This window comes from Podarcis bocagei, assembly GCF_964188305.1.
Source record: "Podarcis bocagei genome assembly, chromosome: 2".
Lineage (NCBI taxonomy): Eukaryota > Metazoa > Chordata > Lepidosauria > Squamata > Lacertidae > Podarcis > Podarcis bocagei.
In genome coordinates, this window is record NC_138126.1 from 110,288,124 (window position 1) to 110,314,874 (window position 26,751).

General features: G+C 43.1%; 1 protein-coding gene across 3 annotated transcripts in view; it reads left to right on the forward strand.

Annotated features, from left to right (window-relative positions):
• PITPNC1 (phosphatidylinositol transfer protein cytoplasmic 1) overlaps positions 1-26,751 on the forward strand; it is a 135,142-nt gene that overhangs the window by 70,735 nt on the left and 37,656 nt on the right. For all 3 annotated transcript variants that reach the window (XM_081181531.1, XM_081181532.1, XM_081181530.1), the window contains 3 exons: positions 7,525-7,613; positions 11,041-11,048; positions 22,704-22,775. In XM_081181531.1, coding sequence (XP_081037657.1) covers positions 7,525-7,613; positions 11,041-11,048; positions 22,704-22,775 — 169 coding nt within the window. The remainder of the gene's footprint in view (positions 1-7,524; positions 7,614-11,040; positions 11,049-22,703; positions 22,776-26,751) is intronic.

Consider the following 26,751-nt stretch of genomic DNA (forward strand, 5'->3'; position numbering starts at 1 on the left):
CGTCCCGCCTGCCAGACATCTGGAAATTAGCCCTCCCCACAAAAACCGACACCAGAACCAGAGGCACACAGAACGCCATCTCCAATCAACCACACCAGACCCAAACCCAGACCCTCTCCACAGATAAATTACAGACACCATCCAGTAGCCAAACCATAGTGGCACCTCCGGATGCTGCACCCCCCTGCAATCCCTACACAGATCTGGCTGGCACAGGGCACAAAACCACAGCTCGCCCCTATGCACGAAGCCAAGCCAGAGCACAACTAAGTGCAGTACAGCCATCTTCTCAGAAAAACTCTTCACAAGCTCAAGAGGTCAAGACACGAAAGCTTTAGCAACTAATCCACACCTAATGACCCTCCTAAGTGGTACTCAGAATATCACTCAAGAAATCACTCAAGATATCCCTCAAGTAATTAATGAACAAAAGAAGAAAAGGCACACTAACCTGGGAACTTCCTCTCTGCCCAGAACGTTGGAGGCTATACACCACACCCCCTCAACAGTATTTATAGGAACTCAAACACTGAGATCCTGCTCTGTTCCAGTAACAAGAAGCCGAAAGCACCAGCCTGAAGATGACGAGTGAGACCTCGTCGAAACGTCGCCTAGACACCCCAACTCTTACACGGGAAGACACCCGAAGACACCAAAACCTGCATATATATATATATATATATATATATATATATATATATATATATATAGCCTTGAGCGTCAGTAACCTATAACAATAAAGTGAAGGACATACATGATTGGGGGATATCTTATTTTCCTCTTTGTGCTCTGCAATTTCTTTAAGCAAAATATATTAATATCCCGAGGTTACATGATAATATTGAAGGGTTGGTGCTTCTGCTCAGATTGAAGACTGGTTCTAAATGAAAGATTTATATTGCTCTTTTTCAAAATGTGTTGTTTAATCTATTTCAATTGCTTTCCTACTGGCATCCTAACCAAACTTTGCTGCTTTGCACATTCACTTTTGTTCCCTTAGGTCCATTTACTTTTATTGAGCTTCTTTGTGACAGCAATATTCTGTCCGTTGTATCACTGCAGTGCTACCCCAGAATTCTGTCAGCTCTGTCCTTTTCACAGCCTAGCAACAAGATTACCAACCACAGTCCACTTGCAAATTACGTTATGCCAGCATGCTTCAGACCCAAATTTAGGGTTAAAAAGGTAAAGGTAAAGGGACCCCTGACCATTAGGTCCAGTCATGACAGACTCTGGGGTTATGGTGCTCATCTCGCTTTATCGGCTGAGGGAGCCGGCGTAGAGCTTCTGGGTCATGTGGCCAGCATGACTAAGCCGCTTCTAGCGAACCAGAGCAGCGCACAGAAACGCCGTTTACCTTCCCCCGGAGCTGTACCTATTTATCTACTTGCACTTTGACGTGCTTTCGAACTGCTAGGTTGGCAGGAGCAGGGACTGAGCAACAGGAGCTCACCCCGTTGCGGGGATTCGAACCGCTGACCTTCTGATCGGCAAGTCCTAGGCTCTGTAGTTTAACCCACAGCGCCACCCGCGTCCCTAACTTAGGGTTAACTTCTAACAAATAAGAACCAGAACAGGTTATCCAGCTTTCACAGTGGTGCTTCTTAGGACAATGCTTCACAACTACACACATATGAATATAAAAACATGGACAGGTAATGCAGGGGTAGGCAACCTGCGGCCCACGGGGGTCATTTAACCGGCCCGCAAGTCTCCCCTGAACCGAGCCACCTGCTCATCGAGTCCCCGCGTGCTGTGCTAAACTGGCACAGTGTGGCTCAGGGACTCGCTTCCGCAATGCCAGAAATCGCATCTGCACAGACGCCGGAAATCGCAGGTGCGCACACTCACACACACACACAATCTGGCCCACAGAGGGATCTCCACTGGAGTGAACCGACCCAGGTGAGGCAAACCTTGCTGACCCCTGGGTTAGTGTGTGTGACGTTAACATAAGAGAGTGTGCTGGAGGTGAAATAGTTAAACAGGTTGCCCAGTCAGGATCCAGGAGGGTGGAGTCAGTGGGACTATAAAACCAGCTCTGGGAGGAGCAAAGGGAGAGTTCATTGGAGGGGTTCATGGAGGAGTTTGTTGGGAGTTGGGTGGTTGGTTGGAGTGGGCATGAATTGGGATAGAGTTTGTGGGTAGGTTGAGTTAGTGTAGCAAAGCAGGCTGAGTCAGGAACAGTTAGGGGCTAGGAAGACAAGAAAATATCGGAGAGGTGGTTTAGTGAGTGAGAGCAGGTAGCTGAATTTATAGGTCTGGATAGGCACCCCATGATTGTAATGGACTAATACCGTTTATGAAACCACACACTTGTAAAACTGCAATAAATAAACAAAAGTTTATGTTTCAATTTAACCCTGACTGGACTCAGTATTGTCCCAGGTAGGGCCTGGGTGGTGGCAGCGAGAAATAAAGTGGTGGCACAGGGATCAATAGACAGTGAAACGTCCGGGGGCCCTGTGTGATCGCCACAGTGTGTTCATTCAGTTTTTTAAAGGAGAATCTCTACTGGCAAGAGGCATGAATAGGCAAAATTCCAAAGATCTGTTCAGAATGTTTTGGGCTGGAAATTTGTGCAAAACCAAAAGTAGCCCCCCTTTGTGATGGAGAAATACCTAACTTGGTTAATATTTTTCACAAAACAGCTGTATTTTTAGTACTCAACCTTAAGTTAATGGCAGGTCTTAGTAAACATGTTCAGTCCATGTTCATGGAATGCATTAACTCTTCTGGGTGTGCACAAAATGACCTTGGAGTACATACGTAAAACCTATGAAATCCAATGTACGTGTCCCAGCTGGAGTAAGAATTCAGACTGGAATGCTTTATCTTAATCCTGTTCAAGGAAAGAATGTTGGACGTTTCCTTAACTCTGTAAAGGAGAAATGGTCAGATCGAAACATGGTATGTGCATGCAGAGTCTCATCCTAGTTGGTGTCTGATCCAACCTTTCGTCTTATCTTTTGCGCCTAGGGCACATATACCAAAGAGGGGAGTGATCTCTTTTGTGTTTTCTCTTTCTCCCTTGCAATGTTCAACTTCATAGCAACCAAACTGTTTTGCTCTCATGGTTCTCTTCTTTCTGTAGCACATTGCCCTTAGGCAAGTGTGAGCTCCTTACCTACTGATTTTTGCCTAAGGCAAATGCACTAGCAAAGTAACACAGCTTTCTGTCTTCTTTTTTATGGTTCTCGAAGTGGAAAATTTCCACTATTTTTTAATATACATTTTTGCCATATATTCTAGTAGAAAAACCTCTGTCCATAATTTTAATATTTTCTACCATGCAAGCTACCTGTACAGTATTTAATGAGCAGTTTCTAATATGATGCATCCTTTCAGGCAGCCTATTTCAAGGCTCTCTTGGTTTGACTCTATATTAATTTAGAAGTGACACTTTTGCTAGAAATGACAAGTATATAATATTGCGTGTGAGTGAGATTGCTCTTGCTCATACAGCAGCGTCAAGAATTAATTAGTTTTTTAAAAATGAATATGGGAATTATATTGGTCAGAAATGACACATCCAGATGATTCACTATGATGGATGACGCGTTGGACCATTATTAGTAAATTCAAGCAGTTTTAAGCTCTCTCTTACAGAAACCACTGACTGTCTGCCCTCTGAGCCATCCTTTTTTCTTTTTCTTTTTCCCCTCTGCTCCATCCTTTCAAATGCCTTAGGAGTGCTAATTATATTTCACTGCTCAGCACAGTTTCAGTTGCAGGCTGGTATTGGAAAGCTTTGTGTTAAATGCATTGTTCCCTTCAAATCAATGAAATTGCTTAGGGTGTGAGTTATCACTAAATGCATCCCATTGTGCTCTGCAGATGGAACCTACCTATTAATTTTACATCTAAAAACTTGCAGGTCTGTTCACTGTATCAAGAAATAGGGAATCTTTCCCTAAGGTTTCATTCTACCTTGTAGTGAACTCCAAAACCTTACACATTTCATTATTTTTGTATCGCTTCAACCCAAATTGAATTTGAGTTTGTACCACTTTCTGAGAAACTTGATACAAGGCCTTTATTAAGCTATATTGTTTGTAAGCTACAAGCCAATCTAGTTCCAACAGGTTTATTGAAGTTCAGTTTGTTCTTAGGTCTAGCCAAAAGTTTTCGATCGGCAATTTTCAAACTAAGTTCTAGGGAACTCTTACAAGATAAGGTTTTCCTCAATAGGAAGATCACTAATGGTGGGCCAAGTTTCCTGAAAGATAGCCGTCCATCACTACTGCCACGGATGAGTCCAAATCTGACTGGTTATACGTCATTGTGACAACATCACATTTGCAGTGTGATCCCTGATTGGCTACATTCCCTGGAAGAGGAAAAGTTTTTAAAGTGCTGTCTTAGATGCAACAATTTCTTGAAGAAGCAGAAGATCATAACTCTCTACCAGGGAGATTTCCATTAATATTACTGTATTAAATCAATATACTGTAGATAATGTAAGTAGATAATGTACTCTTAATGTCTGTGCTTTCAGTCAACCACCACAGCAGTATTTTAAAGGGAATTATTATTAGGTAATTATAAGATGTCAGCCTTTGATGAGAGCAAAATAACAAAAGGTCAAAATAATACTATTTGTCAAATAAAACTGAAGAGCGAAAGGAAAGCATTGCACAAAACATATGTCTTTCAATTTTATTAGCTAAAATAATTCATATTTATTTAAGCAGAGTACTTGAGGACAGTACACAGGCTCTGTCAAACAGTTGTTCAGCAGATGCACTTACATTCATACCACACAAAGCTTTAAAAGTAGTAGCTAATTTTCCCTAGGTTGTAAACCATAGTCAAATCAAAGTTCTCACTTTGCTCCCAGGGTCATGCTACCCTGGGAGCAAGCCTTGGTTTGTCTTATCACCTGAACACAGGCTAGTGGTTTGTTTTTCCCAAACAACCCACGAGCAGAAAGCCAGGCCTGAGCTACTACTTATGGCTTCTTTGAAAGGAAACAAGTCATGAACCTGAGTTGAGACAGCACCATAAGCCCAATGCTTGTGGTTTCTTGCAATATGGTCAGCAAAAAGTCAAGTGGGGACTTTTGAGCAGCGTGCACCAGCATGCTGTTTGTTTCCATTAAACCTATAGTTAAGCATAGTTGCACCCCAGGCCATTGTGTGCAAACTGCCGCAAAGCAGTTCTGCATGTACAAGTCTCCAGTTCCAAGAAAAGACACTGTTTACTTCTCTCTCCCTACCCCGAAATCACCTGTGGACGAGGACATGCTTTGCACTTGTCATAGGTCTATCCCTGGTGTATACATAAGAGCCAGATGGGCCAGGATATGGGAGAATAAGGAGGTGAGCTGGGAGGTGGAGCCAACACTTAGCGCTCCAGTGACATGCACAGGAATAAAATATGAAGCCAACTGAGAGAAGCTTGCCTGTGAGCTTGACGCCTTGGAGAAAACATTTGAATCTGTATTTCCTCAGGAGGATTACTCAAACACCTGGAATTAGGTTTTAGATTTTCTGTTTTTCCAGCTGCTAGAAGAAGAAATAACTATATTAAAACCCTAAGGAGATTCCTTCTTGTGGAGCATGGTGTGTTGCAGAACTACCAGGAACAGCTCTGCTAGTTTCTTCTACCCCTGGTTTCACCTAAATTTACCTTCCTACCATTCAAAAGCATCCCTTTTTCTAATCTCAGTGAGCAAATAACACCTCATTTTCAGTCTTTGAAAACTACCAGTATGTTTCCCATACGCTGATGTGGAAAGTATTCCCTGAAGGTAGAAAGTTTCAGATGGAACAAAAACTGCTGGTGATATGTGAGCTCTTGAACCATCCCCGGCTGCCACTTGTAGACTCCAGACTCTTGGCTTGATTATGATTATTCCAGAATTCACTGCAGTACCCCAGCATAAATCAGGTTACAGGTTCAGATGTCACAGCAAAGCTCTAGGATAGATGGCTAGGCATAAGCTAAGAAGTCCCAACACCTGGCATGACCCCTGAGCTCCCCTTTGGAACAGTCATTTCCACTGTTTTCCCAAGCCATGGGACTGAGCATGCAAGTGAGCACTCCTAAAAGTAGTTTGAGTCTCCTGGGTCTGTTGCTTATACCATCACAGCATGCTTAGAAGTGGAGTCAACACAACCAGCTCACTCCAGTCTAGCCTCATTTGCTTCCCTGGGAGCGGGGAACAGTTCAATGACAGGAGGCAGTGCTGGGGTCAAGTCAGGTGGCTCCACTATAACAGTCAGGGCATCTGATGTCACTGGGGTGGGCCACACCCCTGAGAACCTGCTTGGCCCCTATGTAAACACTCCAGACAAATAAAACACAGGCTAAAAAGCAGGCACCCCCAACTCCCCACCCCCGGCAACTCCTTATGTTGAATATTTTTCTTTTTAAGCCAACAAAAGTCAATAAAAATAGAATTGGGGAGGTGCAGAAGGAACAGCTAGTCAAATATTAACTGGCTTAGTATTCTTATATCAGAAATGGGTATCTTTTGACAAAAATCAAGATACAGTGGTACCTCAGGTTAAGAACTTAATTCGTTCTGGAGGTTTGTTCTTAACCTGAAACTGTTCTTAACCTGAAGCAGCACTTTAGCTAATGGGGCCTCCTGCTGCTGCCGTGCCGCTGCTGCACGATTTCTGTTCTCATCCTGAAGCAAAGTTCTTAACCCGAGGTAATATTTCTGGGTTAGCGGAGTCTGTAACCTGAAGCGTATGTAAACTGAGGTACCACTGTACTGCATTCAGTTTGGGAGGTCATTCTCTTGCACAAGAGGAGCCTTCACCAACGTAGTACCCTCCAGATGTTTTGGGCTACAATTCCCATCAGTCTCGGCACCAGGTTGACAAAGCCTGCACTAGTGAATAGGACTTCAGCTGGTGGGCTGGGACCCACAACTGGGTTGCAGCATGATCCATGGTGGGTTGCAAACAGAGGCACTGCCCACTGCCACCATGCAGATAGATATATGAGAAGGAGGATGGAGGGGCTCCTAAATTCATGTTTTGGTTAAAGATGAGTCCTGAGTCTGAAAAAGTATGAAGACTATTGCATTAGACTGTGCAATTGAAGAGAGAAGGAAAAAAGGAGAATAGTATTACTCAGACTAATGCCACTTAGTGGCTTAGAGTTATATAAAATATTCAGTGTGTGTTATTGCTCATTCTGTTATATGACCAATATGTGAATTCCCAGGTCCATGTTTTGGCACTTTGCACTACAGTGGTACCTCGGGTTAAGTACTTAATTCGTTCCGGAGGTCCGTTCTTAACCTGAAACTGTTCTTAACCTGAAGCACCACTTTAGCTAATGGGGCCTCCTGCTGTTGCCGTGCCACCGGAGCATGATTTCTGTTCTCATCCTGAAGCAAAGTTATTAACCTGAAGCACTATTTCTGGGTTAGCGGAGTCTGTAACCTGAAGCATATGTAACCCGAAGTACCACTGTGATATGTTTTCTTCCCTGAACATATCCTCATGCTAAGTCAGTATTAAGGTTCTTTATACTTGTGATCTAAATTTTTGTTTCTCTTTGCAGCAAACTCCCAAGTTGGGCAAGAGCTGTTGTCCCCAAAATATTTTATGTTACAGAGAAGGCATGGAATTACTACCCATACACAATTACAGGTACGGAGGGGAAGTGTTGTTTTAAGGTGAAGGTCATGTTTGCCCTTTGGTGCATTTGCAGAGGTCAGCAAACTTTTTCAGCCGGGGGGGGGCGGTCCACTGTCCCTCAGACCTTGTGGGGGGGCAGACTATATTTGGGGGGGATGAACAAATTCCTATGCCCTACAAATAACCCAGAGATGCATTTTAAATAAAAGGACACATTCTACTGATTAAATAAAAGGACAAACACACTGATTCCTGGACCATCCGTGGGCCAGATTTAGAAGGCGATTGGGCCAGATCCGGCCCCCGGGCCTTAGTTTGCCTTTCCATGGGATAGACCTACATTGGCTCCAGGTATGCTTCTGAGCACAATTCGAAGTGTTGGTGCTTTAAAGCCCTAAACGGCCTCAGCCCAATATACCTGAAGGAGCATCTCCACCTGAATCGTTCAGCCCAGACACTGAGGTCCAGCTCCGAGGGCCTTCTGGTGGTTCTCTCACTGTGAGAAGTGAGGTTACAGGGAACCAGACAGAGGGCCTTCTCGGTAGTGGCGCCCGCCCTATGGAACGCCCTCCCATCAAATGTCAACGAAATAAACAACTATCTGACTTTTAGAAGGCATCTGAAGGCAGCCCTGTTTAGGGAGGTTTTTAATGTTTGATGTTGTCCCTTTTTATTATTAATATTCTGTTAGGAGCCTCCCAGAGTGGCTAGGGAAACCCAGCCAGATGCACGGGGTATTCATCATCATCATCATCATTATTGACAAGATAAGCAAATAGGCAGACCCTGGTATAAGGCAGCTTCCTTATGTTTCTCTCTATCTCTGTTGGTTCCTTAGAGCCGTCAGGGAGGATAGTTCTCGGGAGGTTTCTGTTGTGTCCCAAGAGCTGTTGAGTCTTCATGCCCATACAAAGTCTGACCCCTGCTATTACTGCCAAAGGAAGTGCCAAGTGTGAGGGGGAAATAGGATTCAGAGACAGTGCACCCTTCCCCCAACAATTGCTTTGGCATATTTTTGCTGAAGCGAGCCAATTTCTCCTCCCACAGTTATTGCTTGGGGGACAAACTTTCCTTCACCTCCGCAGTATCTGCTGAGAGTAGTAGGTGGGGGCGTGAACTGAGGGTGAGAGCTCAGCGTGCTGACTTGCAGGAAATGCATTTATTTTCAAAAGGTTTATCTGCACAAAACCAAATCATTTGCCAGATACAAATGTAATTCCGGTAATTAAATGCGGGTATGGAATGGTGACTTCAGTCCTCTGAGGAGTGTGCCTAACCTACCGTATTTTTCGCTCCATAGGACGCACTTTTTCCCTCCCAAAAAGTAAGGGAAAAAGTCTGTGCGTCTTATGGAGCGAATGTGTGTTCCCTGGAGCCAAATCGCTGTTGTCTTGTGCTCCTGGGCTGCTCTTTGGGGGTGGGGGGAGGAGCCACGGTGCTGTGCCGGCAGCCTCTGCTTTCCCCTGAAGTCCCTGCAAGGTTTGCAAGCAGCGGGAAGGCTGTGCGCTCCCGGGCTGCTCCCCCCCCCGTGGGGGGAGGAGCCACACGGCTCTGCCTACAGCCTTTGCTTTCCCCTGAAGTCCCGACAAGGTTTGCAAGGTTTGGAAGCAGAGGGAAGATTGTGTGCTGCTGGGGTGCTTTTTGGGGGTGGGGGGAGGAGCCACACTGCTCTGCCTACAGCCTTTGCTTTCCCCTGAAGTCCCTGCAAGGTTTGCAAGCAGAGGGAAGGCTGTGTGCTCCTGGGGTGGAGGGTGGAGGGTGGGGAGCAGCAAATTGCTGTCTCTCAGTGCCTCCTAATTCAGCTGCAAAGGATTGCCTAACTGGATTCTGAGCTCCATTTGAAGTTTAAAAATAGTAAGTTTGGGGATTTCTTCAAGTAGCAGTTTTGGGGAAATAGTCATAAATACATGCAAAGGATCTCCACAAACCAGTAATAGTAATTTCAGCTAAAACTGAGCAGGTATCTGGCTCAGGAACAGTTTAAACTGCACAGCTATAACCAGACATCCTGTGTGTGTGTGGACCATGTTCCTAGTAGCTAATCTTTACTGCTGAAACGAGGCTCTGATATTCCACTGCAACTCTATAATTCATTATACAAGTTCTTACAAGTACAGTCCACCTATACTAAACCAAAAACATTGTGTTCTCTTGGTATTGAATGGAAGCTATTTATCTGCCCTCTTTTCCTCCTCTGTTCTTTGCTCAGTCACTCCATTTTGAATCTTCCTTTCAAAACAACCATGCCTGTTTTGAGAAAACTTCAGAGATTTAGGAACTGGAGCACAATCATTTGATCTTTAGCTTCACAGTATTTTAATATTCTTTTGGAAGCCGCCCAGAGTGGCTGGGGAGGCCCAGCCAGATGGGCGGGGTATAAATAAATTGTTGTTGTTGTTGTTGTTGTTGTTGTTGTTGTTGTTGTTGTTGTTATTATTATTATTATTATTATTATTATTATTATTATTATTATTATTTTGCTGTTCCTCCATACTCCCAAGCACTTCTCATTTGCACAGCCCTGGTTTCTCTCCCTGACTATTAATATTCTTGATTAGTAACAGTAAAATGCTCAAATTTTAGTTTTTGTGACTGCTGCCAATACTGACTTCCCAGTGATAATGAAAACAGCTACATTATAATGGAATGTGTCCTTTTTCCATTCTCCTCATTATATACCATGGCTCGCTTTAAAGCAGCAAAGTGGACAGGAGCCACACACTTTGTTGTTTTAAATAGTTTAGTACAAAATTTGAGTCAGATTTTTTTCCTTGTTTTCCTGCTCTAAAAACTTGGTGCGTCTTTTGGTCAGGAGCGTCCTATGGAGCGAAAAATACGGTAAATTGTATTCCTCTGTAAGGACAGTATTTGACCTTATAGGAATATGTTATGAAATCAGCATCTAATCTGTCAGGGCAGCTTCAATCTGTTTTGTGGTTTTTTTCCTGAAATTGACCTCACTGGAGTCCTATTTATAAACTGAATCAGAAACTGGAATATCCCGGTAGTATTGAGAAAGAGCTAGGATATCTAAGACAAAATAAAAGCAAGGCATTCCCCTGACTTCCGCTACAAACAGGCTGTAGAATGCTTTTCCGTTTTCTATTCATGTATGCAGGTGATGAGTTTACCACCTGTCTCCTTGGGGTGCCTTAACAGCTCTTGGATGGGATGATAGGGAGAGCAAAATTATGCAAAAATATCTGCTGCCCTGGTGCTCCAGGAATCAAACTTCCACGTTCACCAGCGATGAAACAATTAGAAATACAGTCTTTCTGCACTGTTCCTTGCCATATAATCCACAGGAAATGCAATATGCATGTCAGCACAATGATTAATGTATTTTTACATTTTAATAAAGCAACATGAACAATAAAATAATTATGGCATTATTCTTTCCCCCCCTTTCTCCTCTTCCTGTTGGGCAAATTTGGATCAGAATACACGGTAAGTTTTGCTTACTTTTTGTCATGTTAATTAAGTCTCGGAAAGGTTTTAGTAAAGCATAGTAATGGGGTTTTTCATAGTGGTAATATTGCTCAATAGAAGATGGATCCTCTTTTATATAACTAGGGAAGGATATTGCAGCTAATATTAGGAGGGCCTCATCAATTATTTAACTTAATATTATGTTAATTTCAGAAGCTTGATATATTTTGCTACCCAGTAGTTCTAATTGAAATGAAACCTCTATAAAAATAAGAAAAGGACAAGGCCTTTAAAGTGCCGGTTATTGCTGGTAGTCGAGAGACAGATTTTATTTTATCTTTTATTAACTCATAAAATGGTCATCTATCTGGATACAGTGTCTGGGAAAACTCTTCATTCTGCAAGCAAAATTAAACAGATCTGGGCTCAGTGCCCAGAAAGGAGAAAAGGAACTGAATAAAAGAATGAGAGACACAAAAGGCACCAATACACCTACAGCTGCACTGGTTCTATGATTCAATTTGGAACAGAAGAACCTTCTAATCTTTCCTCTTTCGACCGCAATGCAAAAATTGTAGAGGTGTTATTCTGCAATCCAGTTCCTTGCCCTATAGCTGTTTGAAGAATAAGCAAAGCAAAGGATAAGAACAAGCAATAGTTTGATGAAATGAGAAAGGGCTGGGATGGGCCTTTGCTAAATTAATCAAGTGATCAAACGGAGGCAGAACCCAGCTGTTTCTGGACTACATAGGCTATGCCTCACTGCCCACTCCTTGAGATTATTTGGTGGATGGAGAGGTAGCTTTACATAGTTTAGTTACCACGTGGCATAATATATAGTTGCACCTTGGTGGAGTCAGTCACTAGGCAGACTGTATTTAGTTATTTCTGGGTAGAGTCAGGAGCTTTCTGTTACTGTTTCTGTCCGTGTTTAAGAGAGACAATAAATTCTTGTCTAGCTTGCTGTCTCCTGCATCGTCTAAGCCTTCCATGATAAGTTGGCAGGCACAGAAGACACCAGAAGAAGTCTCAGCCTCACTGGGTAGTCTCAGCCTCTTTATTTGTAGTATTTATTGCCAGGGAGAGCTCCATAAACCCTCACTCTCGGTAACCTTGGCAACTGTTTGAAGGCTGTTGCAGAACACTGGAGCTCATGTCATAAGGCGTGAGGAGCACATTGTCCAGCCAACTCCAAGGATCTGTACCTTCAGATTACACACCGAAGTCTTGCCCAGCAGCCTTCAGATGATTCCATTTACTTTAGAAAATGTGCCTCTGAACAACTGCAGTGGTGCCCCGCAAGACGAATGCCTCGCAAGACGAAAAACTTGCTAGACGAAAGGGTTTTGCCTTTTTTGAGCTGCTTCGCAAGACGAATTTCCTTATGGGCTTGCTTCGCAAGACGAAAATGTCTTGCAAGTTTGTTTCCTTTTTCTTAACACTGTTAATACAGTTGCGACTTGACTTCGAGGAGCAACTCATAGAACGCGGTGTGGTAGCCTTTTTTGAGGTTTTTGAAGACTTTGGTGATTTTTGAAGCTTTTCCAAAACTTTTCCGACACTGTGCTTCGCAAGACGAAAAATTCGCTAGACGAAAAAACTTGTGGAATGAATTAATTTCATCTTGTGAGGCACCACTGTACTAGGATCAAAGAGAGACTTTTTAAAATTAGTACCACCTGTATAACATGCAGGCACTACTGGGTTCAAATTCCAAGGGCGAACAAAGAGGCTGTGTTGGTGCTTATTCTACAGTTATCCAGCTTCCTTTCTCACAAAAAAAAGCAGGCCTGGAAATGTCCTAAAGGTAAAGGTAAAGGGACCCCTGACAATTAGGTCCAGTCGTGACCAACTCTGGGGTTGCGGCGCTCATCTCGCTTTCTTGGCCAAGGGAGCCAGCGTACAGCTTCCGGGTCATGTGGCCAGCATGACTAAGCCGCTTCTGATGAACTAGAGCAGTGCATGGAAACGCCGTTTACCTTCCCGCCGGAGTGGTACCTATTTATCTACTTGCACTTTGACATGCTTTCGAACTGCTAGGTTGGCAGGAACTGGGACCAAGCAATGGAAGCTCACCCCATTGTGGGGATTCGAACCGCCGACCTTCTGATTGGCAAGTCCTCAGCTCTGTGGTTTAACCCACAGCGCCACCCACGTCCTGGAAATGTCCTAGTAGTTGTATAACTCCCCAGCCTACTCGCTTGTGGACTCTCTTAGCTGACTATACATTGCTGTTTTTATTTTATACATAAAGGGCTTTGAGATCTTAATCGTTATTTTAGATTGACTCTTAACCTAATGCTATGTAATATATTATAACGGGGAACGAGTCCGAAGATAGCAGGGCAGAGAGAGAGATGGTGCTATAGATAATACCATATATCCTGAAATCCAATTGCCTTTCTGGAGAAGGGAAAACGTGTTACAATGGAGCCGTGAAATATCTTGACAACTTGCCTCATTTCGAGAGAAACTGATAGCAAATCTAAGGTGTTGAAAGGAGATAGTGTTGAACCTGCTCGTCTACGCTTCAAAACTACATCTCTGAATTATTACAGAGTTTGACTCCGCAGCTCATAACAGGTAGCTGAGTAACTTGATTCTGTAGGCAGTGTTCATAAAATGCATCAGTGGGCAAAAGGCTTGGAAAAAGGTGTACCAGTTGAAATCATGATTGTGTTTTGCCTGCCAATTAGAAGGTAAAAATGATAAGGAAAACCTTAGCGTCTCAGGACTGAGTGTCTCATACTGAGGCTGCATTAATAAGAATGGGATTATTCCGATGGATGGTGCCTTCCCACCAAATTCCCTCAACTTCAGATGTTGAACAGTGGGACATATTTGTGCCATTCCTATTCTAGCCTTTTATTTACGATTTTGTTGTGGAATTGGGATGTGACAAATTTGTTCACCTGCTAAAGGAAGGATACAACTTTCTGTTCTGCAGGCAGCATTGCTCTCTTTCCCACTCTTGTTTCAAGTTAGCTCACAATGCTCCCGTATGTGGAACTACGGGGGGGGGGGAAACAAAGAGGAAAAACAGGTTACTTACCTGTAACTATGACTCTGTGAGGGGTCATTTGAAGGTGAGGCCTTGGTGGTGGTGCCGCAACTGGGGACTTCCTGGTCGGCACTGGCTCATGAGGGGGTCTTTTTTGGTGGTGGTTCCCCATTTGTGGAATGTCCTCCCTGATGAGATGCACCAGTCTCCCGTTACTGACTTTTCCAGAGGAAGTTGAAAACATTCCTGTTTACTCAGGCATTTGATGCTGAAAGATGCTGTTTCTGGCTGAATAATGTTTTAAACTGTTTTAGAATGCTTTAAATATATACATAATTGCTGTATCAGCTGGCCTGGGTTCCTTCACATGAAAGGGTGGGATCTAAATTGTAGAAATAAACCAGTGACACAAGCCACCCACCTTCTCTGCTGCTGGATGGAATCTAGACACATATTTTAAAAAGCTGTGGAAATGCTTTTTTAAAAAAAAAGTTTTGAAAAAAATATATTGAATTTGCCATAGCTCACCTTCGCCATCTAGTGTCACATTTGTGTAATGCACTTTATAACACACTTGAAACGTTTTATTTGCAGCTGTATAGCTCACTCCATGGTGTCCTTACAAGCTGCAGGTGTCCTCGCTCTTATTTTTTCCTTATTTATCTGCTGTGGCAGACCTTCCGGGAACAAGTGGAAAGACAGCAACCACAGTCCTTTGAGAGTGCACCTTGAGAGCTGCATAGTTGTGTCATTATGAAAGTTTCCAAACTTTGCTCTGGACAGAAGGGAGAGCAGGCCTTCTGCCACCTTGTTACAATAGTAAGCCACACCCCACCTGAGAAGTATGCCATTTTGGCACAGCCCCCAAAACATTGCCCACTTGTGCGGTGGAAGGAAGGAATGTCGCCTTGGGGCTTCGCCCATTTTTATTTTCCTTTGGAGTGTCTTGATGTATATGTGCTGGCGACTATAGAAATAATTGTGCCTTCAACCCCAGAGGTACCGTATTTTTCGCTCTATAAGACGCACTTTTCCCCTCCTAAAAAGTAAGGGGAAATGTGTGTGTCTTATGGAGCAAATGCAGGCTGCGCAACTATCGCTGAAGCCAGAAGAGCAAGAGGGATCACTGCACACCGATCCCTCTTGCTCTTCTGGCTTCAAGGATAGCCACGCAAAGCCTCTTGAGTGCAGCGGGAGCGCTCCTGCCTCTTTGCTCAAGAGGCTTTGCGTTGCTTTTGCGAAGCCTCTTCAGGGCAACGGGAGGAACGCTCCCCCTGCCCTGAAGAGGCTTGACGCAGTTGTCCCAAAAGCCAGAACAGCAAGAGGGATCGTTTCGCAGCGATCCCTCTTGCTGTTCTTACTTTGCTTCTCTGGAGAGGCGCTGTGAAGAGAGGGAAAGCTGCGCAGCACCCCTTCAGCGAAGCAGGAGGAGAAATGGAGCCCCTTCCGTTTCTCCTCCCGCTTTGCTGGAGAGGCACTACGCAGATTCAGAATATTTTTTTTCTTGTTTTCCTCCTCTAAAACTAAGTGCGTCTTATGGTCAGGTGTGTCTTATAGAGCGAAAAATACAGTATTTTATGGTGATTTTCCTTCTAAATAATAATATAGTTAGCTTTGAGACAAGGGACACCTCTGATTGATCAGAAACTGTTCAGGGGACAGGAGCAGAAGGAGCAGCAAAAGTGTTCCATGTCCAAAAGAATATTAGACTACTTTCAGTGTACCTAACTTCTTTATAGTGACTCAGGCTATTGGTCCGTCTATCTCAGCATTGGCTACACTTAACATTGTTCTCCAATCTTGCTACCTGAGATGGTGTAATTGGAAATCATAGAATCATAGAGTTGGAAGTGACTACAAGGGCCATCGAGTCCAACCCCCTGCCAAGCAGGAAACACCATCAGAGCACTCCTGACATATGGTTGTCAAGCCTCTGCTTAAAGACCTCCAAAGAAGGAGACTCCACCACACTCCTTGGCAGCAAATTCCACCGTTGAACAGCTCTTACTGTCAGGAAGTTCTTCCTAATGTTTAGGTGGAATCTTCTTTCTTGTAGTTTGGATCCATTGCTCCGTGTCCGCTTCTCTGGAGCAGCAGAAAACAACCTTTCTCCCTCCTCTATGTGACATCCTTTTATATATTTGAACACGGCTATCATATCACCCCTTAACCTCCTCTTCTCCAGGCTAAACATGCCCAGCTCCAGGGCATGTCAGGGATTCAAATGGAAACCATGAAACAAGTTTCCCTTGGCCCGAATAACTCTCCCCTCCCCAAGACTCCAGTCTGCTTTCTGATTCTTGTTGGGTTTGTAAGCCTATTCCTACTGTCTTTTAAATCGGGGGGGGGGGGTGAGTACAGCTGCCTGCCCATATGGTTCACCCCAGGATTGAGGACAGTGCACTGTGTTATCTTGTATATTAACCATCTGCAATTGATTGGATTTTGGCAGTAATCAGAATATATTTTCTGCACAGTGACTTGCTTTCACTCAGCATGAATAATGATAGGGATGAAAAAGAAAGGTTTAAAAGGAATTGGGTTAGCTAGTTTCGGCTATTGTTTAGTTTGCAGGCTAAAGACCTCTCTTTTGGCTTCGTCGTTTGTGCAACGGACGGTAACTTCAAAACTTTTATTTAGGGTACTTCAGTAATGCTAGGAAGAGGCCTACCATGTGACATCATTAATCCTTTGCCGTAAGAGCCACAGAAATGTGAGAAATTTTTCATTCGGCGCACACAATGTTGAGTGGGTAGTTAATTGGTGAATTCTATCCAGAGGCTCAGAACGTCATGGAAAAATGCCTGTCTATTACATCTGCCTTTGATTGTGAAACATCTGGAGTGGCTGTATCATAAATTCCACACTCCATCAGTCACCAACCAGAGGCTTGCAAGCTTAGTTTAAAGTGCAGTGTTGAAAAGACTGAGATATATGCAATGACAAATATCAAACTCAGCATCTCTTGGCTGGCCGTCTCTCAGTAAATGGTATACGTTAGCTTGCTTTCCTGAGGGCTAAAGCTTACTCATTTCTTACTTTGCTGTTAAAGAAACCAGCCACTTCATTGCCTTCCTCAGAAACAGCGCTTCCTGATAAACTAGGTTACTGTGCCACATTTCAGGATTACCCAAGTTGCATTTTAATTATTTACTTACACCTGTTGTAACTATTCAGCCAACATTAATGGCAGCAACAAGGGTTGGGATGCTCTCAATTTCCAGAAACTTGCAATTTTAAATTAGGAAGACCCTTTGGAGACTATTATTCACTTGCTGTCCTGGTCCCGTGGATTACCCGAGAGGCAAGGTCCAAGTCCGGCCCATGGTCAAAGACGCAACGTCGAGGTTTGACATCCTAATGAGATTGTCAGGGGAGGTCTGGAGTTAGGCATTATCAACCTGAACATAGATATCAGTCTTTTCTTCTAATGCCAAGGAAGCTCTGGGGGCTCCTGAACTGTTGTCTGGATGCAATGATGGGATGGATGTGGGCTTATGAGGCAAGGCTTCATCTAGACAAAACAGGAGTGATTTTGATCAGTAGGAGAGTGGCTGAGGGCAGTATTGGATGGGGTGGCATTCCCCATGAAGGATCCAGTCTGCAGCTTGGAAGCACTCCTGGGACACCACTTTACTCCTAGAGGACAAGGTGATAGTTGTGGCCAAGCATGCCTTTTCTCAGCTTGAGCTTGTGCAGAAGGTGTGCCCTTTCCTAGACCATGCAGATATGGCCACTGTCATTTGCACCCTGACTGCATCCAGACTGGACTACTGCTGTACACTCCAAATAGGGTTGTTGTTGTTGTTAGTTTTATTTCTATACCACTTTTTATTTTAAAGAAAAAAAATCTCACAGCTGTTTACAGCACATTAAACCATCAGATAAAACAACTGAGAACAAAACAAATTCAAGGTTCAAGGAAAATATTTCAGATCCTTCTCTAAGTGACAATTTGCTTTCTCCCTATTCATTTACCTACTTAATTTAAATAGATGCCCTACAGCAGAAGTACTCCAGGTGGTGTAGTGTTTCGAGTGTCCGACTAGGACCCGGGAGATCAGGGTTCAAATCCCCCACTCAGTCACGAAGCTCACTGGGTGACCTTAGGCCAGTCACAGCCTCTTAACCTACCCCACAGAGTCATTGTAGGGTGAACCATCGAATCTGAAGAGTTGGAAGGAACCCAAGGTTCATCTAGTCCACCCCCCTGCAAAGCAGGAATCTCAACTAAAGCATCCATGATCATGTACCCCTAAGAGAAAAAGTTGGGATATAAAGGTGATAAATAAGCTTTTGGAGAGGGTTTGGAACTCCACTTGGTGCAAAATAGACCAGCCAGATTAGCTTCTCGTTTTCAGTTCTCAGAACATATCACATCAGAACTTTTTCATTTGCACCAGCCTCCTATTTGTTTCAGGACACCTATAAAACCCTAAATGGCTTGGCACCAAGTTGTCCAAAGAACCATTTCCTCTCTCGTGAACCTGTTTGTTCACCTCTTTCAACACCTGGCCTCTACTTCACATCCTGCCACCTTTGGAGGTGTGTGTGCAGTAGCTGCACTTCCAAGGAGAAGCTCTCTCCTGAGATAACCTTAGCCAGCCCTTCTTCTCATTAAGGAAGGCAGTAAAGATTTCTTCTTTTCTCCTGCGCCTTTAGCCTCCTTCAATGGTGATGTATTTTTAAACTGACCCACTTGCTTTATGTGCTTTTCGTGCTGCTGTTTTAGCAATTTAATGGATACATTTGCTTCCCACGCACCCAGACGTATTTCATTATTGCTGTGTTTAGTCCGGAGGCCGCTTTGGGTGCCATTTTGGAGGCCGAAATATGTGGGTAGAAATTTTCTGAATCCATAAATATGAGGCCCTGACAGCATGCTTGCATGCAGTCGCGGCAAACGATGCAGGAATGGCAGCAGCAGCAACCGGCACCATCTGCAGCCTCCTTCTCCTGTCAGTGGTTTCAAGGACTCAGCTCTGTCTTACATTGAGCTAAAGGTGTTTTGGTGCCATTGTCAACGAAAGTACTTGAAGTGCATTCCAGAAGTGTGTGAGTTGGCAGAACGCTAGGCAGATTTTTATTTAACTTAATTAAAATGCATATCGTGTTGAACAGTTATTTTGGATGACACAACTCTTAAGGTCAGCCATAAAGCCTTGAATATTTTACCATAGTTGAGATCAAATTATCCATCACTGCTGGCAAGATTAGGTTCTAATGACTATTATTATTATGTATTCCAAATTGCAACTCAATCTAGGTTTTCCATTAAAAAAGGAGTCAATTAATTATGTCAATTATGGAGAAAACAGCTAGTACGAAATCAATCTTGACCACTCTATTTTTATACGAATGTTCCTTTCCTGCCCTGGAAAAGAGCTGGATTCAGTTTTGAACAGGCCTGAAATAGTTTCCAGTGATTCAGAATTAATGTTTCTAATGACAAAGCAATGAGAATTTTTTGTTTGAAGTTTCTGCAAAAGGTTCCCATTGGAAGATTGTTTTCCTTGGTTGTGAACCACAAGTTCTGGTTAGATGAAAAAAGGAGAGAAGCGTCAATATCTTGTTTAATCCCCAATATTTTTATTTCAGGACATTGTAATCCCTTCATCCACTTCACATGCAATTTCAGTGGAAAGATTGCTATTATAGCAGCAACCCATAGGCTGGCTGAAAAATGCCATGTGTTTTGTATTCTGTTCCCTTAATTCTTTGGCACTTGTCTTGGCTTACTTATATTATACTGTGTTCTTGCAGTTGCTTCTCATTGCTATGACAACACTAATCAATCATCACACTAAAAATAGACTCTATTCTTTATTTTATTTTTTAAAGAAGGTGCCTGTGGTGAATTGAAAAATACAACTGTGGCTCTGCCTTTTCAATATTCTGTTTTCTCCTCTCCTTCCACTCAGGGAATACTGCTATGTTTTGGCAATTAAACCAGTTCTCTTCTGCAGTAATACCCTCCTTTGTGGCACAGATGAAAATATGGACACTTGTCTTCTTGTGACACCTCTGTCCTCATGTCAGAGATTGCTGCCTGAATGCCTGTTCTCTCTTATGCATTGCTGAAAGGTCTTCTCTACTAGCTTTGTGTGGATAGGCAACTATGGGATGGGCAGGGTGGGAATGTCAGAATGCTGCTACTGGCTATTTCTGTGCTGGTCCCGGGGGGAAGGTTACCGTTGGCGTGGTCCTGGGTCACGAGTCTGGAAACAGTTCACAAAGAGCGAGGCGGGGTCTGAAGCAGGAAGCCGGGCGGGGATGGGAACTCTGGAAGGACAGGTCTGGGTCCGGGCAGAAGCAGGTATTCAAGATGTTGCTCCCGCAACCTGGGACTGGGCTGACTGGCCTTTATCTTCTCTGAGGCCAGGGGCGGTCCCGGCCCCCAGGAGACCCGCCTCTCCTGGCCTTAAGGCGAGCACTCCTCCTGGGAGAAACCAGTTCCCTCCGCCTCTCTGCCCTGAGCCTCTGCAGCTCAGGAGAGGCTGGAGGGTTACTGGACCCAGGGGGAGACGCACCTGTAGGCACTGTGTCCTCAATCACCTCCGGAGCCAGAGTGGAATCACCTGGTGCCTGCTCCTGCACAGGTGCAGGCGCTTCAGATCCAAGGCCCTTCCCCAGCTCAGCCGGCCCTGGAGGCGGGGACTCCTGTGCAGGCTGGGGTTCCTCCGGTTCAGCCTCTGAATCGGATTCCCAGGCCATCACAATTTCCCAGGAAAGTATAAAAACAAGAGAAGATTTCTTACCATCCTTTTTTTTTATTCAGTATTTACAGAGGGAGACTATAAAACTCAACCTCTTGGATAATGGTGTTGTCCCAAGTGAATCTCCACCCCCCTTCTATCCCACTTCCTCATTCGTCACTTCTATGGGTGCTGCTATGTGCCCTCTGTCTTTGAGCTCTTTGCTCTCCTACTTTCAAGACTCGTCGGGTTCTGGGAGATGGAGGGTCTAGAATGCTTTCTAATGACAACGTGTCAGCTGGGTGTTGCTCTGGCTCTCCCATGATTTCCCAACTTTCCCATCTGCCTCTGAGGTGTGACCTCCCTCAAACCCCTGTTGTAAATCTATACTGTCTTCCTTTTCCTCCTCCCTAGTAGGGTCAGGCTGGGGAGGCGGTCTCCACCATTCCTCCTTTGCCCAGTCCCTGATAGGGAGGGAAGCAAGGCACTGACATTTGCTGGCCAGGTGTAGTATACTTTTGCCTTCATGTGCCACTAGAGTTGAAGTATATTTGCTCTCACGGCACTTGGAGATTTAACATGAGACCTGTAACTTCAGGGAACATGTATACACTGCCATACATTTTTTTAAACTCAAGAAGCAAATTTTAAAAAGGACAAAAATCAAGTGGCTCGAATCCTAACTAGCCTTCCATGAACAGAAGGCCTCTTTCCATTTTAAGAGAATGCTAGGGATTCATCCATACTGTTGCTTATCGTGGGCTGTAAGCTTCCTGTGCCTCCATTAATTCTCTGTTATTCATATTGCGTTCTCCAAATCACAGATCCACACGTGCAAAAGCCAGATACTGCACACAACTGGAGGTCCCAAGTCGCAAGGTGGTTAGATTGGTCTCAACTAGGGCTAGGGCCTTTTCAGTACTGGCCCGGACTTGGTGGAACGCTCTGTCACAAGAGACTAGGGCCCTGTGGGACTTGACATCTTTCCGCAGGCCCTCCAAGACAGAGCTGTTCCTCCTGGCCTTTGGTTTGGACTCAGTCTGACCCTTATATTTCCCTCCCCTTATGGTTTTGATCCATGGGCTACTTTTAAAATGAGGCTGCATTTTAAATTGTATTTTTAACCTGTATTTTAAATTGCCCCCCCCCTTTTGTTTTTATTGTAATTTTACTGGTGTTAGCTGCCCTGAGCCTGGCTCTGGCCAGGGAGGGTGGGGTATAAATAAAATTTATTATTCTTATTATTCTTATCATCATCATCATCTCGCATCTAATTTTAATTCTCTCATAAATGAATATGCTTTCACTTAAAAGGAAAAAAATGTACTTTGTCTGTAATGAATGGACCTCTCTGCATGTTGCATAAACAGTTCCCTGGCTCTGCTGAAGCACAATGTCAATTATTGAGGGTTGAATCTCAAAACATATTCTGTGACTTGTAGTGCAATCTAGATTCAGACCAGTGCTGTTGAAAGCTGATGAGGCTCAGTCAGTAAAGATTGTGGAGAAAGGAGGGTGACCATCAGTGATTAAAAAGGGAAAATGTGAGGTGTTAGAAAGGCTTTTCAGAGTGTGACATTCTGAATAGATGTTCCCTGAGACCTTCTGATCTTAAATAAGCTGAGATCAGAAGCTTAAGTATTTTCAGACTGATTCATGATCCTAAAAGGTGGCTTAATCTGACAAGAGTTCCAATTTTTTCCATTGCTAGTTATTGTTTTTAGCAAGAATTGCTAGCTTTATTTTTCAAAATGGACTGTTTCAAATTTTCTCTTTCTTCCTGCCTTTTTTTTTAAAAAAAACATCTTTTTCAAAGGATTCTGAACAGGTTGGTCCAAAAGCCCTTGATGCACAAGATGGAAACTAGTGAATTCATTTCTGGTATTCGCAAAATAAAACTGCTAGGTTGTAATGTACATATGAACTGGTGAGTTATAAATGGCTGCAGTTCTGATTCTGATTTTCTTTTCTCTGCAGTGTTCATTTTTACCTAAATTCTCCATTCACATAGAGACAAAATATGAGGACAACAAAGGAAGCAATGATAACGTAAGTGATACCTCTTCTTAAAGATCCAGCGTGTACTATCTGTAAAGGCTTTCATTAGCACGCTCAGCAAGGTTCTCCCTTAGGATCTTCAGAGCTTTTCTGTATCTAACTTGACTCCAAAAAAGCAGACTTTCTGTTTTGTATGCAGAGATTCTCAACTCCTTTCCTTCCACCCCCTACTTATTTTTAGTTTGGTGGAAGGTAATATGAACAGAGAGCATTCATTGTTCACGGCGCACAGTGCCATTGTTGGGCTATTGATGTGCATTTTCTAAGGAAACTCGTACCTGTTACTGACATGTACCGTAATTTGACTGCTAGCCTTCGGACTTGTGGAAACCTTGAGTGTCCAGGGAAGTGACAGGATCTTAAAAGGGAAGGGATTCTCTTAAGGAAAAACAGCAAGGAGAGTTAATCAAATAGAATGCAACCAGCAGCCACTGTTGATGAATTGACCTATCGTAGTTAAACAAGATGATAAATGCTTTTCTACAGCACTCAACTGAAATATTGTGTAGATAAATGGATTGTATTGAATTTTATATTCAATATAAAGAATCCAACATAAAGGAACACTGCTCTGCCTTGAATCTTCTGGGTTTGGCACTGTTGAATAGTCTCAAAGTGTGCCTTTTTGCTGAGTACCCTGCAGAGGACTAGCTATAGATGATGTGGGTCCCCTCTCAAACTCTCAGAGGCATGACCTTCAGAGTCTGGTGGTTATTTGTGCTCTACTTCAGACTCTTAGGTCTGGTGGGTTTGGGGGCTGTGAAGCTAAATGGACCAACTGAGCTAAATGGACCAGTACAAAGCAGCTTGGGGGGTTGTATTGCTTTTGTTGGTGTATTGTGACAAAAACGAGTCTAATGGCATCTTGAAGACTAACATGTTTATTGTGGCATTGGCTTTTGTGGACATCCGATGAAGTGCGCTCTGTCGCTCTCTCTCTGAAATATTTTTAATTGATTTTTACAGATCCATTCACACAAATAGTATTTTCACAAATATTAAACTTTACCCAAGATTCTTCCAAATTTCGAGACTTCCCTCCTCCCCTCCGTGGATTCTTCAACTAATTTTTTTTAAACTGTGTATTATAAATCTGTCTAGTTTATCATCCAAAGTATCCAAAGTCTATGTGTCATTGCAAGAGTTATTTAAAGCCTGCCAAAGAGTTCAAGTGTTTACAGTGGTCTTTCAAGTGTGTTATTTATTTATCCCATTCCTTGTTGAAGTTTTGATCCTCCTGATTTCCGATTTCCCCGGTTAATCTTGCCATCTCTGCATAGTCCAATAATTTCATCTGCCAGTCCAACCTAGTAGGTACCATATTTTTCCGTGTATAAAACTGGGGTTTTCCCCCTAAAAAATAATGTCAAAAATCAGGGGGTGTCTTATACACAGATACATCTCCCCCCCCCATTTTCTTAAATATGAATCCCAAAAAATAGGGGACATCTTATACACGGGGGCGTCTTATAGACGGAAAAATACGGTGTCTTGTTGTCTATCAATCTTTGGGAAAGGAGCATCCTTGCAGCAGAGTCCACGCCACAATAGCCAATAAAGTACAGCAATACTCTTCGCTGCTTCTATGAATATCAGATAATTGGTGAACTAGATTACTACATGAGTAGGTGCTGCCATGAAAACCATCTTGTTAAGAGAGATTTAGCTTTGTCATCAGTAAAGCTAAACAATATTCTTAAAAGCCATTCTTTTTAGAAGCAATTAGTGAAAGCCGTTTCCATCTTTAAAATGGCAGATTATTTTCTTCTACACACAGAATTTAGATACATAACTCAGAATGCTGATCCATTAGGAGCTACATATAAAACCTCTACGGATAATGAAAATAATATATGTTAATGTACTCTTTGGCCTCATCATAGGAGAGATTTTTAAAATGAGTGTTTCAGAACTGACCATTAATCAAATGGAAACCGAGAGGCAATTTTCTAGTGTACATATTCTTGGTACAGATGAATAACGACAATGGCATTTGACAAATTAACAGCCGGAGCATACTAAAGCCAGCTGTATTATAGCAGATGGATTTTGTCTTTGCATATTAAGCTGCACTAAATTGGGGAATTCACCTAAAATAAAGAAACCCTTTTTCACTTATGAACTTGTATTGTCTAAATATGATATTACTGTGTAAGCATACCCTTTGTCAGCAATGGGTTAGCTGTGGTCACTCCAGATGTTGCCAGACTCCAGCTCCCATCAGCCCTAGGCAGCATAATTTATGGCAACTTTGGTCCAACATCTGGAGGGCCAAAGGCTACCCATCCTGGCCATTGTTCAAAACTTCAAAACTTTTATTGATACCATAGCAAACAGAAATGGAAAAATCCTTCTAATTTCAGATTATACTCACAGTTTCTGAGTATAAATGCAGCCAAATTAGGGAAGCATTTGTCAAGCATAACAGCAGAGAAATGTATAATCCTTTGCAATGAGGAGAAAGGGTTTAGGTACGGTTCCAAGGAAAACATACCAGAGTCACCCCACAGTTTCTTTCCAAAGAACTGATTATTGCTAATAAGATAAAGTTCTTGTGCTTATTAACAAAGGAAATACACTGTAACTAATTTTCCTTTTAAAACCTCTTTTACGAGTCTTTTAGCCAGCTTTGCTGCATGAACTCAGCCAGCACTGTTTGGAACACTATCATACTAGTCATTTACAGTACATTTTAAAGCTGTTTTCCAGTGAGGCATCATGGGCAACAACTCACATTGCCTCTGACCACTGGCCATGCTGGTTAGTGCTGATGAGAAAAGTCCATTGACACCTGAAGGTCGTTATGTTGGGTACCCTAAGATACAGTATCTTATCCCCATCAGACAGAGCTAACTTGGGGTCTGGGCTTCCCTTCATAATTACTGACCATAATTAATAGCCATCTTACATAGGGAACCCTTCCCCCAATTCCAATTTAGTACTGTGATGAAAGGTGGATTTGCTAACACCTCAGGGAAAGCCTTCTTAAACAAAACTGTATTCCATAGCCACCTGAAGTGTGAAAATAAAATACATACTGCTTTTGCTCTTTGTCTTATCAGGTATTTAGTTAATGGTTTTTTCGCTGCAAATGTACCTTCTGAGCATACATGTGCCCTGTTTCAGGGAAAGTTTTCTTTTTTACTGCCTGTCCTGAACTGCAGCTCCCTGTGCTATGTTGTGAGTTGTTTCCATTCATGTATATGCATGTATGAAATGGGGCTCAGTTGCTGTATATCAGGGGTTTCCAAACGGTGGTCTGAGGACCACTTCATACAGGTGGTCTGCAGCACATCTGTGAAGAACCTTTACAATCTGACTTCAGTGACTTTCAAGTTGTAGTACAATAAAATAAAATATAAGAAATCAAAGAAGCAATAGAAATACATTTAAAAGTCATACAGCGTCTAGCCCCAGCACATTACAATTGCTACAACAGGCAGAAAAATGGTTGATCCACCAAAGTCCTCAGCAATGTCAATAATAATAATAATAATTTGGCTGGGTTTCCCCATGTTCATGTAGTTCATGTGGGGGAAATTTGGGAACTGCTGAAGAATATTATAAGATGGTACAGTGGTGCCTCGCAAGACGAAATTAATCCGTTCCGCGAGTCTCTTCGTCTAGCGGTTTTTTCGTCTTGCGAAGCAACCCTATTAGCAGCTTAGCGGCTTAGAAAAAGGGGGGGAGCGAAAAAAAATCGCAACACTCGCAAGACATTTTTGTCTTGTGAAGCAAGCCCATAGGGAAATTTGTCTTGCGAAGCAGCTCAAAAACGGAAAACCCTTTCGTCTAGCGGGTTTTCCGTCTTGCGAGGCATTCGTCTTGCGGGGCACCACTGTACTATGCAAACTAAATTGAGCATCTTTATTATTGGAAAAGTAAGTGAACAAAAATGTAGAAGACATCTCTAGTTATGTCTGCCCATGTTGAAAGTATTTTTATATTGATACATACAGTATTAGAG